Source organism: Mchenga conophoros, linkage group LG11, assembly GCF_057382185.1.
Source record: "Mchenga conophoros isolate Kocher_MC1m ecotype Shallow Benthic linkage group LG11, M_conophoros_male_GT1.1, whole genome shotgun sequence".
Classification (NCBI taxonomy): domain Eukaryota; kingdom Metazoa; phylum Chordata; class Actinopteri; order Cichliformes; family Cichlidae; genus Mchenga; species Mchenga conophoros.
The window spans coordinates 24,290,015-24,308,589 of NC_140536.1; the positions used below are offsets into that span (position 1 = coordinate 24,290,015).

Here is an 18,575-nt window from a genome sequence, read left to right on the forward strand (position 1 = left end):
TAGCAAGTATTTATTTAAAAAAAAAAAGAAATTACAATCAGTTGACTGAATTTAATTACACACACACATATATTCAAATTTAAATACAATGACACACATAATGACTCTTACACTTTACCTTCCACCTTTAGCCCCTGGTACTCTATTGTTTCGCGCTCCTTCCTCCAGATGTTGCTATTTGGACTGTTATACTCAATCACTACAATGTCTGTTGATATATATATTACACCAAAACAATATATTTGCATTCAAATAGGCATAACAAATGTTTTATATCTCATGTGCCCTCGATAATAAAAATTTGTCTGTGGTAGAGAGTCATCTTGCAGGTTAGGTTATATATTAGCTTTGCTTTCATCGTCATTTAGTATAAATAACGCAGTATAATAAATATAGTATAATAGTATAATAAAGCAGCAGTTTACTGAACTGGTAAAAACGTATTACCAACATCATCATGGTTTAATCTGTAAAATTCTGTTATTTTTTACTGTCTAAAAATACAGTTTGCAGTAGAAGTATAATATGACTGGGTAACTGGGTAAATATACATATATGTGTCAAACTGTACTACTGGAAGAAGGAAACAAGAATATTCAATTAAGGGAATTCAAGGAAATGGTGCATGTCATGTTGGTAACCCAGCATACTCTTTTATTCAGATTTACAGATGTGACAGTTATCACACAAGTTGTCTTGAGTAATTACATCCAAAAGCAGAGTGTGCACAGTGTTATTCAAATCACAGTTGGTTAAGCTCTCAAGTACAGCAGACTATTTGGGCAGCTAGTTTTCCACAGTGAATTGTAAGATCTACAGTGTAAGAAATGCAGTGAAATTTACTCCACCACTATGTTATTTCAAAAATAAATCCAGCAAACCATCTGTAACAACTAAGTCATATCAAATTACATCATCTTTAATTAGTTTTTCACACATTCATATCTGGAAGAAATTTACAAACCAAAACTGAAACTTTATTAAAGTTTATTAAAGGTGTCATCTTGAGTTTTATTTTTTTCTTTCATTCTTCATTCGACTCCTGCCCAAAGGCCTCTCTTACACCCCCAAAGACTACATCAACCATTCCAAATATAACCCCTCCACCCAGCCTGCACACATTGATCACTCCCTTCCCACTTCTCCATACCAGTCTCCCAAAACCTCCTCCTACAGCTTGTGCTTGACCTCCCATCTCTGACATCACTGTTCCCACATAACCCTCACTGTGCTCCCACAGCCGCCCTCCAAAGAACTTGGTCACCGACCAAGCATTATCCAAAGCTTCACCAAATACCCCCACCGTGTCTCCAGCTAGGGTGCCCAGACCAGTGACCCCAGTGTGGCAGCTGCTCAGCAGTTCCCCCATCATAGAGGAGGTGCAGTAATAAACACTACAGAAGCAGGTCTCCCCAATACCTAGCAGCATTTCTCCTGCTGTGCCCATCCAGGAGAGGAGGTCAGAGGTCAGTAGATGGAACAGGGTGAAGGTCTCTCCAGGCAGGGTAGAGAGAACTCCGAGGTCTTCCTGGAGAACATAGGTGACCTGAACGCAGATAAGAATAGTGAGTCGATTTCACAGTGTGACTGCAGGAAGTATAAACAACAAAAAGACAGAAAGCCTTGAGGCAATGTACTACACCTAGAATTAACTCCACCTGTACACCACACCTCATTCCAGTCTACGGGCGGAGCAGACTGGAATGAGATGATTTATTATTTAACTCTGAACCTGAATATGTTAATACATAACAGGTTAATACATAACACAAACTCTTGAGACAGTTTTATTAACCCGAGGCTCAAATGTAGAAAGAAAAATTGTCTATTTCTAATGATTTGTAATGGTTTTATTTTCCTATTGAAAACATTAATCAGAACCACAGGTCATTATACTGTTTAATGAATATAAAGTCATAATATCTTTTAATTCTCAAGGATTGCTTGTAACTAGTGAAATTAGAGAGTCTCAGGGAGCATTAGCCAGTCTGTGAAAACAATTGTCACACATGTGTTACACACGTGTCTGGAATGTGGATCTGAGAGGTCTGACAAAATCATGATGTTAACAATGATGTTTTTACAAACTAGGGTGTGGCGAGGTAATCCATGAAGTCTCAGTAATGCTTTATGGGAAAGTGGACCCAGTATTGCACCTTTCCCTTAATATAGACTCGACTCTATGGAAGTGTATGATATACTCCCAGAAAACATCTTTGAGTCTGAACCTCTTAATATCTGCACATCCTTTACAGAGAAAATAACTGTTAGTATGGTGAGAGGGGCAATTCAGTTTAAATTATGTTTATATTTATATTTTGTGTAGTATATTTTTGGATGTTTACACATTAGAGCTATTAGAGAGCTATTAGAGCTACCTGTCCAGGTAGTTGTGTGATTGTAGAAAATACAGGACGCAGAGGAAATTTGAAGATGGAGAAGGTGGTGGAGAGGATGGAGACCAGAGTGCTGGTGGAGTTTGTGTCCGTCTCTTCAGCAGTTTCATGTTCAGCTGAGGAGTCGGAGTCTGACCTGACAGCTCCTGAACGTGTCACATCACCCTGTTCATTACTGCTGCTCTCAGAAGTTGCTGCATCTGCTGAAGTCTCCTGCATGGCGTCAGCACCATCAGCTTTCCCTGACTGAGAATTAGCTGCCTGTTCTTTAGTTATCGACTTCTCTCGGCTTTCCAGAATGTCTGTCTGCACATCTGTATTTCCAGGAAGTCCCTCACTGTGGAGACCAACTCCGACTTCAACACTTTTCCCATCTCCTCCTCTGCAGCCTTCAGAGAACATTTCTGCCAATCCAAGCATGTCTTCCAGCTCCTTCACGCTCACTTGCCTCACCCCTTCCTGCGTCTCTCTGATTAACCCAACGCTGAAGCCACCCTTCCCCTGCGGGACAGCACAGCACGCCGCAGACCACAGCGGCTTCGTCTGACACTCCTCGTCTCCATCCTCAGCAGCCCCGAGTCCTCCCGCTCCAGTAAGAATGTAGAGCTCACCCCCTACAGTGCTGCACTGGGGAGACACGCTTGACTGGACCAGTGTTGTGACTGTTGAATCCCAGTGGTGAAAAGGGGAGTCTGTGGGCGAGAAAGAATGAGATGGATCCACACCTCCTCTGAGAAGAGCTGGTGCTGCCACTTTAATGTCTTCTTCCTGCTCTGTCTGGCAGAAAAAGAACCAAAACCAGCAGTTTAAGAAAGAGTCCATCAAACTCTTCAATCTATGCACTCTGATTTTTAAATGTTCCCATATAAGGACACAACAATAACAGAAACATCTCTAATTCCTGTTTCTCTGTGCTCAGCTGTTCAGTGTTGATAATTATGAGTGTGATAAAGATCCAATCCATCTTTTAAATTTATATTGTTTGCATTTTCTTTAAGCTCCATTTTCAAATGATTTTTAATGTGGAAAAAATAATCAGACTCCTTTCCTAATTTAAAAAAAACTTTTTGTTTGGCCTGAGAGCTGAATGTTTGAAAAATAAAAGTTTCAAAGGTGTTTTATTTTATATTGAATACACTTGTATTATTTAAAGGCTCTGCATTAAAAATCTTTAGTTATCCCCAGACTTATTCTTATACTACTACTTCTTATTTATTATTATCCCAGATTATTTCTGTTGTCTGGGATAAAGTATTCCAAGTAGAGTGCTTAACAAAGTTATTAGATCACCAACCAATATAAGGTTTATGCCACAGATGCCCTAAATTAACAGCATTGTAATTACGAAAATAATTTCTTATGTTTCCTAATGGTCAATCCAATGTTAAAATATCATTATTGTTGTCATTCATAAATTCTCTAATTTACTATTTTGCAAAAAAGCAGAAAAAAGATAGAAACATGTTATTATTTTTGATGCCAAATTGCAGTTATTTACTTGCCTTCCTGAAATGAAAAATGTATTTTAGTGGTTGAATGTTATGTTTGATTAATTCCAGTGTGTCAGCTCAAATTTAGATATAAAAACTAACATTTAGTTTGACTATTAAATAACAATATGTAAGACATATGTAATATGTAAGAATGCATTCTGTACATAAATGTTCCTATGAATCATGTTTTCTATACCAATGATGATTTTTTGTGTGAAATATTAATTAATTAATTAATTCAGCACTGAGCTGGTGTTCAGATGTAAACACCTGAAAGTTTTTTAGAGATGAAATTTGTCTAAACTTCAACTGCAAAGAGTTAATAGTCATTACAGGCCCCTCTTAAGGGGTGGCCATCAAATCCAGCCTTGCGTTTTCTTCTGCTTATCCAATTCAGGGTCACGGTTGGGCTAGAGCGTATCCCAGCTGTCACAGGGCAGGTGGCTGGGCACACCTTGGACACGCCACCAATCTTTTGCAGGGCTCAATTTTCTGCGTTTTTTACTTAATTTTCTTTATTAGAAAATTGAGTGGTTACCACTCACAATGTACTTAGTTACTCTCCACCACATTTCTTTACTTATAACTTAATCTTTTAAAACTAAGCACTTCTACTTTAAGAAATGTGATAGATGAACTCTTACCACAGGTTCTCTCCCCTCCTCTCCCTCCCTCTCAGTCCATCCCTGGCGGAGATGGAAGGCAGAGTAGACAGCTGTGTCACAGGTCGGTCTGGAGAGAGTGGCAAACGCCTGCCCTCCCGGCAGCCTGTGGCAGCGTGGGCGCAGCAGCGGCCCTGCAGAGGATCCCCGAGGAGGCGTCTGTCTGTAGAAGCAGTTGCTGCAGAGGGTGAAGTCTGCCTCCGAGTTGTCCTCAGCTGGGAGAGACAGACCTAGGCCCAGCACTGCCAGCAGGCAGACAGCCGCAGCAGCTGCACTGACAGCAGCAGGACACAGCATGATGGTGGTGAGCTTAGCAGATCCCCCCCCCTCCTCTCACTCACACACACACACACAGAGTGAAAGGCTTATAAATTACCCAGTGATTTCCGTATATAGATGAGAAAGATAATGTGGCCAAGGTTGGCTGCTGATGGCTTGTTGTTTTCCTCACTCGCTCCTTGTTTCCTCCTCCAGTTTCTCTGCAACCATGTCTGTCCGCTGGTAATGTTAGCTGCACTCTGTGAGAGTGAGTCTGTGTTTGCAGGCACAATCTTGCTTACTCCTTCATTTCCCTTTTCCTGACAGCCTCGCCCCCCTCTGTCAGTTCCACCCTCTGTGACTCTCCCTCTGCCTGTACCTCCACTTCACCCCTCCCTCTCATACTCTCTATGGTTACACCTTTAACTCCCATTTCTGTTAAGTACACAAGGAAAGCCCACACCTATTCAGGACTGTCAATTACCTGTATGTCTGCATGCCTAAACAATGGTCTCTGTGCAAGGTTATTTGATTGACAAACTCTTGTTGTTAGGTAAAGCGCTTACCTTAAAGTGCTGACTCTCTATCAGATCAAATATTTGCTTTGAACTGCTTCCAAATCAAGAAGAATTTCACACCTAAAAGTCCAGATAAATGAGAGAAAGTGAACTCTAAATATAGCAGGGTCTGTTCATGAACTCCTTATTAGAGCTAAATCTGGATAGCGACAGTTTCACGGGTCATTGTCTCTCCCAGAGTGCAGCGATTCTTGAAATCTGAACACACTCCCTTTCATGGCTTGCACATTTGCCCTCCTAAATATCAGAACCGTGCCTGTTGAGGCATGACGCTGGCACTGAGTGCTTTTTGCAAAATCATTATGTCGCAAAAACAGAAATCTGCATGCAATACCACAGCTCTAGAGTCAAAGGAAAAAAATATCTTGCACTCCCTTTTAGTCATGAAGAGCTGGAGTCGCGCCACGCTCCCTTCACATTGCTTAAAAGTTATGGCCAACATGAGCCAAATGTACCCTTGGGCTTCAGTCAACAACGGTATCAGGATTCCTTTGCAAAGAGGTCAAGCAAGCAAAGACAGTCATACACAGTAAGTGACATGGACATGAAGTTTACGCAGTATTTTAGTGTTGTAAATATTTAAAAAAGCTAAATGCAACACAGTACAAAGAGGACTGCCTACTTCAGTGTCTGTGTGGAGCTGTGGAATGGGAGTTTCAGGGTGTGAGTTCAGGGTGGGGTAATAAACCACAACATAAGAGCAATTTAACACTTTCACTTTACAAAATATGTTACAAATGCATTTTGGTAAACACATAAACACTTTCTGTTTAAGTAAAGCTGCATCGGTGGAATCTGTGAATAACACACACACACACACACACACACACACACACACACACACACACACACACACACACACACACACACACACACACACACACACACAAGTGAAGTGAAGTTTAAATAAAAACTTTTAGTCTGCTGAAATTATTTTAATCTGACACACAGTTGGATGGGTACAAAAACTATACACACCCATTCATGAGAAACACTTTAATTTTTGACCGATTTGATGAAATAAACTGTGAGTACAAATGAGAAATGTCAAAACTGTAACAAGTAAACAAAACTTAAAGCTGCACACACATTTATGTCACAGTTGAACAGTTTTAAAAGGACTGCAGCACTTCTACAATACAAAGTCAGAGACAGCTGTTAAGCAATAAAAAAAACAAAGGACACACCTAGTATTCAGTTTGTGTGGATGTTTTGACAAAAATAATCAGCAGGTAGTTTGAAACCGCTGTACAAAGTAAAGTATCCATCCAGCTCAGTGATTCCAGACCTTTCTTAATCCTTTGCAGACTGCACTTTTGTCACAGACCAATAACCCGACATAATTTTACACAAACGCACTACTGATGATATTGTTTGGACAGCGCTGCTGCAGTTAAGCTTAAGTCCACAAGGGGGAGCTTGACCCTCCTTTCAAAAGTGTGGACTTGTTTGTTCAATGCAGAAATACATTGAACCCTGTTCTATTTTTCAACCTTACATCCACATACATTTCCCTCACTTATAAATAAATCTAATCGCACACTCAGGCTCACTCATTAGGGATGTCAATGACGAGTTCAGCCTCGTCTCCCTCTCCTCTGTCTTCGTCTCCTCTGTCACTGTCTCCGTCGCTCTCGCCCTCCTCCTCAGCTGCATCTCCGCTAAACATCTGTCTAGGAACCCAGCTGAAGTGGCCACTGGCTGTTGGAGGAGCTGCAGGGCCTGATGGGTAATTAGCTGCCATTGAAGTAACGACCTAAGAAGATCAGAAAGAAGAAGTTGTTGTTTGGAACGACAAAGCGAGGGATGGACGGAGTGTAAAAGAATGATGAGTGGGGATTGATGGTAATGTCACAGATGACCGGAGTAAATCAGGACAAAGCATGAACAGTCATGGTAAAAAGACAGTACACTCTACTTAAAATCTAAGCTTTTATGTATCCGGATAGAATAAAAAATAAATTCACCTGGTTCTTAGTGGGTCTTAAAATTAGGTAAATACAACCGTAACAATTGCATATTACAGTGTGTCATTAGGAGTGTAGGTAGCAGCCAGATGCTGCTAATCAAATGAACTTGGTTAATTGATAATCAGCAAATGTGAGCACCTTTATGAAAGCAGACGATTTGGCAGTTTTCTGGTCTGGAGCATTCAGATGTGTGTTAACACAAGCCATCAGCAACTGTTGCTGCCCAAGGGCATTTCCAAACAATCTGCCCCATCATTCTCCAGTGAGAAGGATTATTCGCAAGGGGCAAACATTCAAGACAGCTGCCAATCCTCACAGGAGTGGGTCTTAACACACAATGCTCAGAGAAATGGCAAAAAATACAAAACAACCAAACACAGCCTGTCAGCACAAACACCTTATATCAAGTGTCAGGTGCAGTGGTGCAGGGACGATGACTTGGCTTGCTTTGCAGCCGCTGGATTCAGGCACCTTGCAGTCATAGAGTGGAGCATAAGCTCCTGTGTACACCAAAGCATTCTACAGTCAAATGTGACATCATCTGTTGGCTAACTCTGCAACAGGACAAAGATCCCACGCACAGCAGCAACTCTAAAACAGAATTACTGAAAAAGCAAAGAATCAAGGTGTGATGGCTCAAAGTCCAGACCTCAACCTGACTGGAATGCTTAAGAGAGCTGTGCATAAATGAATGCCAACAAACGTCAATGAACTGAAGAAGACTGATAAAGTCACACAGAAAAAAATTACTTCCAATTATTGGTGCTAAAGGTGGGTCTACAAGCTACTGAGTCACTGGGCGCACTTTGTTTTTCCACAAACTGCTTCTGCAGTTTATGTTTTTGGTAAAGACCATGTGTTGTTTATCTCAGGTTGTATTTAGCTCAATTTAAAACCTCCTAACACCAGATCATTTTTTAAATATTATATCCTGATATGTAAAACCTTACAATTGACAGAGGGTGCACTTTCTTTTTTATCACAACTGTATATGCACTCATATATTTTTTCATTTTGGGGCTCAACAAAAGGGTCTTGAAATGCCATTGTTAGAGCAATAAAAATGAAAAACTGTACTATGAAATATACATATTTTAGATGCTTTTTACTTTGTTATAAATATGCATCTAAACTGAAAATACTGGAAACAGCCTGCCGGGCCATCAAATATAAATAGCTGGTTTGTGTACAGTTTGTGAGAATAAAGCGTGAAGTGTTTGATCATAATTATTTTTATCTCTGAACATCTTGTTTCCCCTCTTCCTCTCTCACCTTCCCCGTAGTCTCTTTCTTGTTTTTTGCCGTCTTTGTTTTTCTCTCTTTCTTCATTCGTTCAGCTGGGGGAGCCAAATACTCTGGTGGGAAGGGCATCTGCCCAACACACACGCAGGCCCCAAATCATTGTCAAATGACCACACAAACATGCATGCACACAGTCAAAGGGCAGTTTATAAGACAGACACACAGAAAAACAAACAAAACAGACACAGAAGAATGAACAATAAAAAGACAGTGGAGCAATTATAAATCTAAAAACAAAAAGCAAGGAACAGACTTGTGAATAAAATAATGCAAAATTAAAAAAACAGATTATGCTCTTTGATGAGAAGATGAATATGACGGCAATGTTATTGTTGTTGGTTGCAATAAGATAAGAGGGGAAAGAAACTCACAGCGTTGAGGTAGGCCCCAGAGCCGGATGACTGCAGGGAGTTCACACCAGGACGGGAAAGCAGGGAGAGATGAGGAGATGATGATGAAGGGAGGCACGCACCGGGACTACTTTTTCGCCTGAAAAGAAGGTCATGGATTAAATAAAAAGAAATATGAATGTGTTTTGTTTAACAATTAGAAAGCACAAATGTTTCACTCAACTGTTCTAACAGGCTTACTTGGCTTGGACATGTAAAGTAAGCCCAAATAAACCTAGCTTTAAAATGCCCCCTACTGCCTTCATTGCATATCCATCCATCCATTTTCTGCTGATTATTCGGGGCCGGAACGTTGGGGCAGCAGAGAAGCCAAACCTCCTTCTCCCCAGCCACCTCCTCCAGCTCACTCGGTGGAACAGGGTGTCCTGGGATTACCCCGGGGCCTACTCCCAGTAGAACATGCATGGAACATTTCACTACTACTACTCCTAGTACGTCCCAAATGACTGAACTTCTCACCCTGTCACTAAGTGGGAGGGCAAGCCACCTTCTCCCTCAGAGACAGGGTGACAGAAAGATTATGCTGAATTTTTTTTTTCTCATACAGAATTGTGAAAACACCGTTCTTGTGCTAGCTAGTCACAGTTAAGAAAACAGAGAAAAACAACATTCAGCCACTGTAAAACAGTAAAAATACTCACTTTATGATTTATTAGTGTTGGCTAGAGACTCACACTAAACAAAGGGAAATCACTACTCTAACCTGTACCTTAATATCATTTAATGCTTGAATATAAACTGACTGGCCAAATCCAGTCACCACCTGGATTTAACACCTCAAATAGGAAAGAGCCTTCCACCAACAATTACTGTGGTAATTCACACGCTTCATTTATGGAGCTACATTTCAAAAGGGACAAATTAATGGCCTGCATGCATTCCGGATGATCTCTGAAACTACAAAAATTGGGCTAACTGTTCAATACATCATTAAACCTGGAAGTGGTGATGATTGAATGACTGTAGATCAAATCATACAATATGGCTGTGTTTAATACTGAAAGACAGGGTATTTCCACACATAGCCTTAAGAAAACTACTTGGTGTTTAATTGGGGGGAAAGGCTTCAGTTTAGGGAGCATAAAGATTAGAATCTTGGACAGTGGAAAAAGATCATGTGGTCATATAATCCCAGATTTATCCGATTTCAGATGGGAACCTGTTGGTCAGTGTTATGATCTGTAGTTGCTTCAGATTGTCTAGGGTTGGTTTGGTAGTGTTATTTGTCCGAAAATGAGATCAGCTAACTACCGGAATATACTGAATGCCCAGGATTTTTCCATCACTGAATTTTTTCTTCCCTGAATACACTGGCTTATTCCAAGATGACAACACCAGAATTCATTGGGCTCAAACTATAAAATGAGTGATTCATGGAGCATGCAACTACTATGAATACTTATAACACACAGTGTTGTGCAATGCAAAGTAAACAGGTAACTTCGCATTGCACAAGACGTCTGTGGAGGGTGGAAATAAAAGGTTAAATATGAACCTACTCAAAAGTGAATGATTCTGGTTGATCTACCTGGTAATTTATTTACTTAAATAGCCGACTTACTTCTTTGCTCCCTCTCGTTCCCTTTCCCTCTCTCTGGGTCCTTCCCCTTCACTGTTTTCCGAGGAAACAGTTGCTTCTGAATCTGATGATGAAAACAAAGACAAAATTGATCCACAGGACTTCAGAAGCAACAGCTTTTGTTTTTACTCATAAAGGTTTTATGTTCCTAGTCTACCTGATGAGTCTTCATCTACTCGCTCATACTGCAGCAATCTGTCCAGAAGAAAGCTGGAAAACATGTATAGAAAATTATTTTTTGCATTTCCATTAGGATGCACAAATCATACCTATATGAAGACACAATCCTCACAAACCTCTTGTCCCTGGAAACTTTCAGAAGTTTCCTCTGTGCTCTCCTCAGCTCCTCCTGAAAACACTCCTGCTCCTGGAAAAGGAAACCAGCGAAACGAAATCAGCGCAAAGACAGACACGCAACTATAGCACGGCGGAGGAAACGGGACGGTTTAAAATGAAAACACTCACATAAACAAGAAACTTTAATTTCCGTTTGAGATTTTTGTATTTCCGCTTGTAGTCGACTTCGACGTCCGCTTGGCCGTTCATGTCTAAAATGCAAATAATTAAACCATGAAATCTGCAGTTTGTTAGCAGCAGTGGATACTAACTGTAATTGTTTTATAGCAGGTAGTGTCTGTAAAAGCACATTCTTCGTTTCCAGCGGAACCAGCCTCCGTACCTTCAGCTAGCTCCGATATCTAGCCTGCTACCTATAGCTAGAGCGCCACGAACAGTTCAAATGTTTATGAAGGCTTATTACAAAATATGCTAGCACGACTCAGGTGAATTTAAAGCTAATTTATCTCATGACACCTCTCTCTTGAGTCTGCCGTGGGACGTGCTATTGTTTACCTATCTGACGTCGTATTCGTGCGTCTTTCTTCTTCTGCTGTTACAGTTGTTTGACATTCACAATTTCGGTGCTTTCCCGCCACCTCCTGGGCAGGAGTGGAAGTACCAACTTTAAAAATCCCAACAATATTTTATATTTAAATCCCCTTCTTCTTTTTCATCGTCATCCAGCTGTTCTCTTTATGGGTCACTACTTCGGATCACTTGTCTCCATCTGACCCTGTTCCCTGCGTCCTCTGTCACACCAGCCCTCTGCATGTCCTCCTTTACTACACACATGCATCTTCTCTAAAGTCTTCCTTTTACCTTGTTTTAGCTCATTTTCAGTCCAGTCCTTGTAGCTGACTATTCTCAAAGGAATGTGTTTTTGTTTGTTAAAATGGACTGGTACATAAATGGTGCTTCTCTATGAATTTGAGCACTCAAAGCACTTTTTTTTTTTTAGCACAATCCTCATCTGGACCTTCAGCTGATCCATTCACTATTCATTGAAGCCTTATCAGTGGAAGGGCAGCTGTCAAGAAGACATTTTAATGAAGGTAAACAGGGCAACAGGTCTTATAGAGTGATGAATCCAAACTGAAACTTTTGGTTCTAATTGAGAGAGGTATGACTGTAGACACTCTAAACAGTATCTACAGCCATCTGTAAAACACAGTGGAGGCTGTGTCATGTTTCAGGACTGCATTTCAACTACTGGTGTTTGGGATCTGGGAAATTACGAATCCAGAAAAGTATAGCCATTCAATATCATCTAGAAAACATCTCAATTGACACTACTTTAATTTTTAGTATGACAGTGATTTCAAACATACTGCCAGCGCATTGAAAGCATAAGCAAAAAAACAAACAAACAAAAAAACGCACACAATGGAACACTATCAGTCAGAGATTGGCCTCCCCAGAGACCAGGCCTCAACATTATTGAAACAGTGTGGGATCATCTTGACAAAGAGTAGAATAAAAGGCAGGCAACATCCAAAGAAGAGATCTGAATGAACTTAAAGAAGAGGGAAACTAATCCAAAAAGGCTTCTCAATTACAGGGAGTTCTGGCTGTGCTGAAGAATAAAGGTGGTCATACCTTTTTACATGCATATTAATTATCAAGCTTATTAGAATTCTTGTTTCCAAATTTTCATTTATGTCTGCATGTTTTTACACAAAACATAGAGAAGTTAGGGATGGCTCACAACGTTTGCACAGTGCTCTAAAACTATTCTCTCCCTGACCATTAAAATCAAGTTGCATAGGTCCTTCAAACATTTGTGCCCATGACAAAATATTTTCCATCTGCAGGAGTGGAAACTTCAGCCCCATTGGGGAACTAAGTTGAGCCTCTTAAGTGCATATTTTTAAAGACCTGTTATGCAGACTTGGATCAACTTTCTGGTTGCAACTTATAAAAGCAGGAGTAGTCACTGAAAGGAACAGTGTAGGGCAGAAAACCAAAATATGGGCTTACCTTGGCCCAGTCTTCCGTAGCCTGAACCTTTCTCTCTGGCCTACGAGGAGTAATCCAAATGTGAATTCTTGCAAATCAAATTTCCTCATATTGTTCCTCCTCATCTCTCTCTCTTTTTGCACTGGGGTTCTGCTGAACTCCCTTAGATATGTCTCCCTGCAATTTTCTGTGCCCGATGTCCCAAACTTGGGTTTGACATAGTATGCTCTCTTGTGTGTTTATTCCCTTGTTTTCTGCATGGTGGGAACTTCTCAAATTTTTCTAAATGTATAAATAAACACGAAGAGGAGACGCAAATCCCTGGGAGGATTGTGTTAGGGAGGTCATCCAGAGTAAAACCCATACCAAATCAAATATGTGCAGATTTCAAGCTTTTATAAATACACATTTAGAGAAAGAAAAGTTCCACATGAACAAATGCAAGCATCAGATGTCTTTTATTTCTTTTAGTATAAAGTATTAGACATATATTACTAGTAGTAGTTTTTTTCTATGTATTAAGCATTATCTGTATTAGTATTGTAACACAATAGTTTGTGAAACTAGACCTGATTTATTAGGAATCGATCACAAAGCTCATGAAACATCCTTTTATATTCTAAATATCTAAATTTGCTAGCCAGCAATGCTTTACAGCTACTTTTATCCTCAGTCAAGAGTTACGTAGCATGCATGCGCGTCAAGACTCTGCATTTTATTAAATCTCCCTGTCCCCTCCACCTGCGGTGCACTGAATTTTCTGCTCAACCTTAGTTCAGCACAGTCACTGGCCAGCACCCAGCACCATGAATTATAGATGAAGAACATTTTGCAGAGATGCTGCTTCAGTGCACGTAGCCCACAGCCAGACCCTTGAGTGTGTGTGGGGGAGTTGATGGGGTGTGGGTGAGACAGAGATATATATATATAAAAAAAAGTTTGGATAAGTGGACAGGCTGGAGGGAGGTTTATTTATTTATTTATTTTTTTAAGACAGAAAGTGAGAAGAAGCAGTGGGCGCAGATAGTGTTTCTCCAAGGGCAGGGAAACGCTGACTGCACATTTCAAGATGCCACCCCTTGCAGTCGATATAGAACCCGGCAGGGCACCGATAGCGAAACAGCATCTTTTAATGCACCTTCCAGATCAGGCAGATATCAGAGAGCCACCTTGCAAAAATAAACACACACTGTCTCCCTTCCAGGCAAAACAACTGCCAATATGAAACTCAATATCTCACTGACTTGCCGCCCCTCTCGTTGTTTCCAAAGACACTGGCAGACAGAAATAGACTCCTCTGTGTCTGCTGCCATAAATCGCTGCTGCCAACCACCCAGCCAGCCAGCCAGCAAGCCCTCCTGGCAGCTCCAGTCATCTGCCTCTCTCCCACCCCTCCATTTCTTCCCTTACTTTTAATGGAGCCATATTTTCTCGAGTCAGGCTGTGGCTGCTGATCTGTGCTTGTCAATACGTTTCCTCTTGTTAATTTTCTGCTTGGATGTACGTCCTCGTTGCTCTAATAGTCTGACTGTATCTCACTGTTGTTCTCGTTGTACTGGCATGTGTGTTTTCCCTCTCTCGCTCCTTTGCTCTCCCTCCCCATATTGATGTGTTTGTGCTGTATGTCATTAATTTTGTTTCTCTCCTTCTAACGCCGTCTTTCGCTCTTATTTCAATTTCACAGAGGTCTTTTTGTTCCTGCTCTGTCCTATACACAGAAAACTGGAATGTACCAAAACCACGCTAAAGACACCAACAACAACTGCCAAAAAAGCCTTCTCTGTGGTCAAAAGGTAAGCTTCGAGTTCTATGGTTTCCACCTGCTGCTGTGTTTGGAACAGTTGAGAGCAGATACATTACCTCTTGAACGTTCTTTATTTTTAGCTTCCTGTTTTTTTAAACTGTTTGCAGTAGGATTCCTGTTCTCTTTGTATTTTATCTGCAAGGTTATGTCTCCTTTGTGTGTGTGTGTGTGTGTGTGTGTGTGTGTGTGTGTGTGTGTGTGTGTGTGTGTGTGTGTGTGTGTGTGTGTGTGTGTTACAGGAAAAGCTCATCCAGGCTATTAAAAGAATCAAGCATGAGGTAGATGAGTGCAGAGAAGCAGAAAGAGAGACATACATAGAATCAGTGGAAGTAGAGGTACCATCCCCGCCTTATTCATTATCTTTTATCTCTTTTTACACACAATTATTTCAGTTTATTGCAGACTAATTGAGTGTGCTGAAGCCAGCATTGGTTAAACACAGAAACCCTTCAGTTTGACCTACATACTAAATTTCTTTCTTTCCATTTTCCCTGATTTATCTTTCAGAACAGGTTTGATGACCTAGAAAGGGAAATCAGAGCAGAGTTTCAGAACCTCCACCGCTTCCTGGATGAGGAGGAGTGGAGGGACCTGGAGCGACTGAGGAGGGAGAGACAGAAGCAACTGAAACAGCTGAAGGAGAGAGAGAAGAAGATAGCGGGGCAAGGGCGAGACCTGGAAAAAGCCATCGCAGTGCTCAACAACAAGCTGACTGAGGAGGACAGTCCTAAGCTGATCAAAGTGAGGAAGAGTGTCACTGAATAAGAAGACACGACATGTGATTGTTAATTAAACTTGGGCTTTTATGAACTTGACTCTAATTATACTCTGCAAAGCTGTGGTGTGTTGATAGGCAGGGTTTATGTGTGTGGTGAGGAGCAGCAGCAATACAGTGCTTTATCTAGAGCCACTGTTTTCCACCCTGCTCCTTTGACACACTCGCCTTAGAGTAAAAATAACTTTCTATAATTGTTCATCCTCTTTAAACACTTTCACAGTTAGAGCATGCATGTTTACAAAGGGCCACCCTTACACAACACCACTTTACTGGCACTTATTTGATCAATAAGTATTACATTAGATTCGATTGATTTGATTAAAAAGCAGTTTCTCATTTAGAAAACAAAAGCCCAAACAGCAGACCCGTGTCCAAATACAAAGCTTTCTATGAGAAAAGTGCTCTGTTATGTTGTTTTAACTAATCAAGGCTGAATTCTTTTCTTGTAGGAAATTCAAGATCTCATTAAAAGGTACGTTTTCTCAGTAGCGTGACTTTAGTAAATAATCTGAATCTTGACATTGCCTCTTAACTCATTTATCCTGTGTGTATGGACGTTTAGCATCTGTGAGACTGTCTTACAGATGGACCTCCTACCATTTAGTCCTTCCCTCTGTGTCCTAACAGATCTCAGGTCAGCTTTGTTCTCCCAGCGGAGGTGGACACAGAGGTTCGCTCTGGCCAGTTTGTCGGTCCCATCCAGTACAGAATATGGAAACACATGAAAAGCTGCCTCTACCCAAGTATTTCCATACAGCATCATTCATTCGATGCAATACACATGTGAATAAGCAGCATCAGTCACTGTCCTCAATCTGTTTCTGTTTCTAGATATTACATCAGTGACCTTTGACCCTGAAACAGCACACCCGAATCTGACTCTCTCCCAGTCCTGCACTTCAGTTTGGTTCGATGAGGATAAAGACACAAAAGACTTCCAGGCCAACCCGCGGCAGTTTCACTATTACTACTGCTTGCTGGGCCGTGAGGGCTTCACCACAGGGCGACACTACTGGGAGGTCGAGGTTGGGAGCAAGACGGCGTGGAGGCTGGGTGTGGCAAGAGAAGACGTTCCAAGAGGGGAGATGTCTGCCACAGGCACCTCCAACGGCCTGTGGACCTTGGCACTGAAGAGCGGCTCTATCCTAGCCTGCACTGACCCAGACCCGATAAAGATCAAGGTGTCGCTCTGCCTCGTCCGCATTGGCGTGTTCTTGGACTGTGAAAAGGAGGAGGTGACTTTTTATAATGCCCTTACCATGGCACCAATCTACACCTTCTCCATGGGCACTGTGGAGGTTCCTCTGTTTCCCTTCTACAACCCATGTGACACAGATTATGGAAAGAATATGGCACCACTGAACATCTTTATCCCTTCCCTATAAGAAGCTGTTCAGCTGGAACCGAACATTAAGACATTTGCAGAATTAATTGCCAATGATTTCATCATGATTTTTCATTTTTGAAGCACCTCTCCAACTGGATTACTTAACATCTTACTCAAAAGTATAATAGCTAGATGAGTCAAAAATAAAATTAATAGTTGCTACAGTGATTCTATTGTGTCTCTCATTTTAAGAAGAAGAGAGTCCCTCTCATTGATTATGCACTTATTTCCTGGTAAAAGAGGGTATAAATGGAAAAACTCAGTTTATGAAATAAACACAGGTCACTGCTTCTGTAACTTTCCTTCACTCTTTAAGGTTGTCATTTGCAGCCAATCTGGAGCTTCAGGATCCACAGCAGGTGTAAACAGAGCTGTGATGTTCTTACCTTTGGCCTACATATAAATAGCTCTGTGTCCTGTGTCCTGGGGCAGCTATGGAAGCTCAAAACGCACCAGAGGGGATTAATGTGGTCAGAAAGTGACATGTGTTCCCCACAACAAATCACGGCTGGCATTGTGTGAGATCTCCGCTTGGTGGGATAGCCCTGAGACGGCACTGTCCTTCTGAAAGGTTGTTAATTGCAGAGAAAGAAAAACTAAGACAGCAAGGCAGCAGATGTCATAATCTTTTGTTTATTCTTAGTATTCCTTTAGACATGAAATAAAGATATTGTCTTTACAAAACATCTGTGTGAAGTGTTGTGCAAAAAGGGAGTACAGAGAGAGAGAGAGAGACCATGTGAGACATCACACCACAACCAGGCCAGGAGCAGGAATTAGAGAGGATCAGAGCAGAGACAACTCACATAGTGCAAGGAGTACCAGTGGTCTTAAAAGTGGTGGGGGTTTTCTCTAATCAGAGGTGGGTATGAAACCACAATCCCTCTGGCACCAATTAGCTGTAATAACTCTTCCTTCCACTCACCGTCTGCCTCTCTCACACTCATACTCACTCTAAGTGGCTTTCTATTGCAATCACTGACAGCACACAGTAGTGGCGTTGTGTGGAAATGTAGTTCTAGCCACCTCTCATTAACCACTCACAACAACATAACCCAAACCCACACAAAGCTTTGTCATTCATCTGCTGCTATCATGAACTCACTCACAAACTCCAAACTAACCCATAGACACTGTTAATGGAAACATGCTTTGCTTGTATGCTGCCTACAATTAAATCAGACTCTTTTCATCTCTTTTAGAGCCCAACCAACAAAAGAGTTTAAAGACCGGAAGCAATACTTGGTAATTTAAAAATGCTTTTTTCTTTCAGACACATCAATCATAAAGCAGGAACTTCAGTAACACTTGAGGGAAGATGAACAACTTTAATAATTGACCAACGCGTTTCGGCTTGTGGCCTTCATCAGGGTCATAGTAAATCATTGTAAAAAATTGCTTAAATACAAGACAGGAAACAGGAAAAAAAAATCAAATTAACCAGTCAAAACTTCATAGATAGGTCAGCTGACATATAATAGGTATTGGTTAATTGGCTAAGTTACGCCCAAGTAAATACCAGACTAGATCATTTACTTGGGCGTAACTTAGCCAATTAACCAATACCTATTATATGTCAGCTGACCTATCTATGAAGTTTTGACTGGTTAATTTGATTTTTTTTTTCTGTTTCCTGTCTTGTATTTAAGCAACAGCTTTCTGG

General features: G+C 41.1%; 3 protein-coding genes across 6 annotated transcripts; 1 reads left to right on the top strand and 2 right to left on the bottom strand.

Moving 5' to 3' along the window:
* Window positions 1-30: 30 nt before the first annotated feature.
* On the bottom strand, window positions 31-5,070 carry LOC146564138 (uncharacterized). The gene is made up of 3 exons (XM_085291671.1): window positions 4,534-5,070; window positions 2,379-3,173; window positions 31-1,546 (listed from the first exon to the last, which is right to left on the bottom strand). The coding sequence occupies exons 1-3, from the start codon at window positions 4,846-4,848 to the stop codon at window positions 1,025-1,027; spliced, it is 1,632 nt and encodes a 543-aa protein (XP_085147797.1). The 5' UTR covers window positions 4,849-5,070; the 3' UTR covers window positions 31-1,024.
* A 1,213-nt stretch (window positions 5,071-6,283) lies between these two features.
* Window positions 6,284-11,552, bottom strand: ino80e (INO80 complex subunit E). 3 transcript variants are annotated; one of them, XM_085291674.1, is made up of 8 exons: window positions 11,501-11,552; window positions 11,114-11,196; window positions 10,945-11,015; window positions 10,806-10,858; window positions 10,631-10,712; window positions 9,031-9,148; window positions 8,630-8,728; window positions 6,284-7,143 (listed from the first exon to the last, which is right to left on the bottom strand). In XM_085291674.1, the coding sequence occupies exons 2-8, from the start codon at window positions 11,192-11,194 to the stop codon at window positions 6,937-6,939; spliced, it is 711 nt and encodes a 236-aa protein (XP_085147800.1). In that variant the 5' UTR covers window positions 11,195-11,196; window positions 11,501-11,552; the 3' UTR covers window positions 6,284-6,936. The 3 variants fall into 3 exon arrangements, with proteins under 3 accessions (XP_085147800.1, XP_085147798.1, XP_085147801.1); XM_085291672.1 differs by lacking the exon at window positions 11,501-11,552 and adding an exon at window positions 11,328-11,494; XM_085291675.1 differs by lacking the exons at window positions 8,630-8,728; window positions 11,501-11,552 and adding an exon at window positions 11,328-11,494.
* Window positions 11,553-14,280: 2,728 nt separating this feature from the next.
* Window positions 14,281-17,542, top strand: LOC146564140 (zinc-binding protein A33). Of its 2 annotated transcripts, none has more exons than XM_085291676.1 (7): window positions 14,281-14,443; window positions 14,628-14,736; window positions 14,987-15,082; window positions 15,255-15,488; window positions 15,975-15,997; window positions 16,153-16,268; window positions 16,357-17,541. In XM_085291676.1, the coding sequence occupies exons 2-7, from the start codon at window positions 14,671-14,673 to the stop codon at window positions 16,908-16,910; spliced, it is 1,089 nt and encodes a 362-aa protein (XP_085147802.1). In that variant the 5' UTR covers window positions 14,281-14,443; window positions 14,628-14,670; the 3' UTR covers window positions 16,911-17,541. The 2 variants fall into 2 exon arrangements, with proteins under 2 accessions (XP_085147802.1, XP_085147803.1); XM_085291677.1 differs by lacking the exon at window positions 14,281-14,443 and adding an exon at window positions 14,542-14,563 and having other exon boundaries at window positions 14,662-14,736; window positions 16,357-17,542.
* The last annotated feature ends 1,033 nt before the right edge of the window (window positions 17,543-18,575 follow it).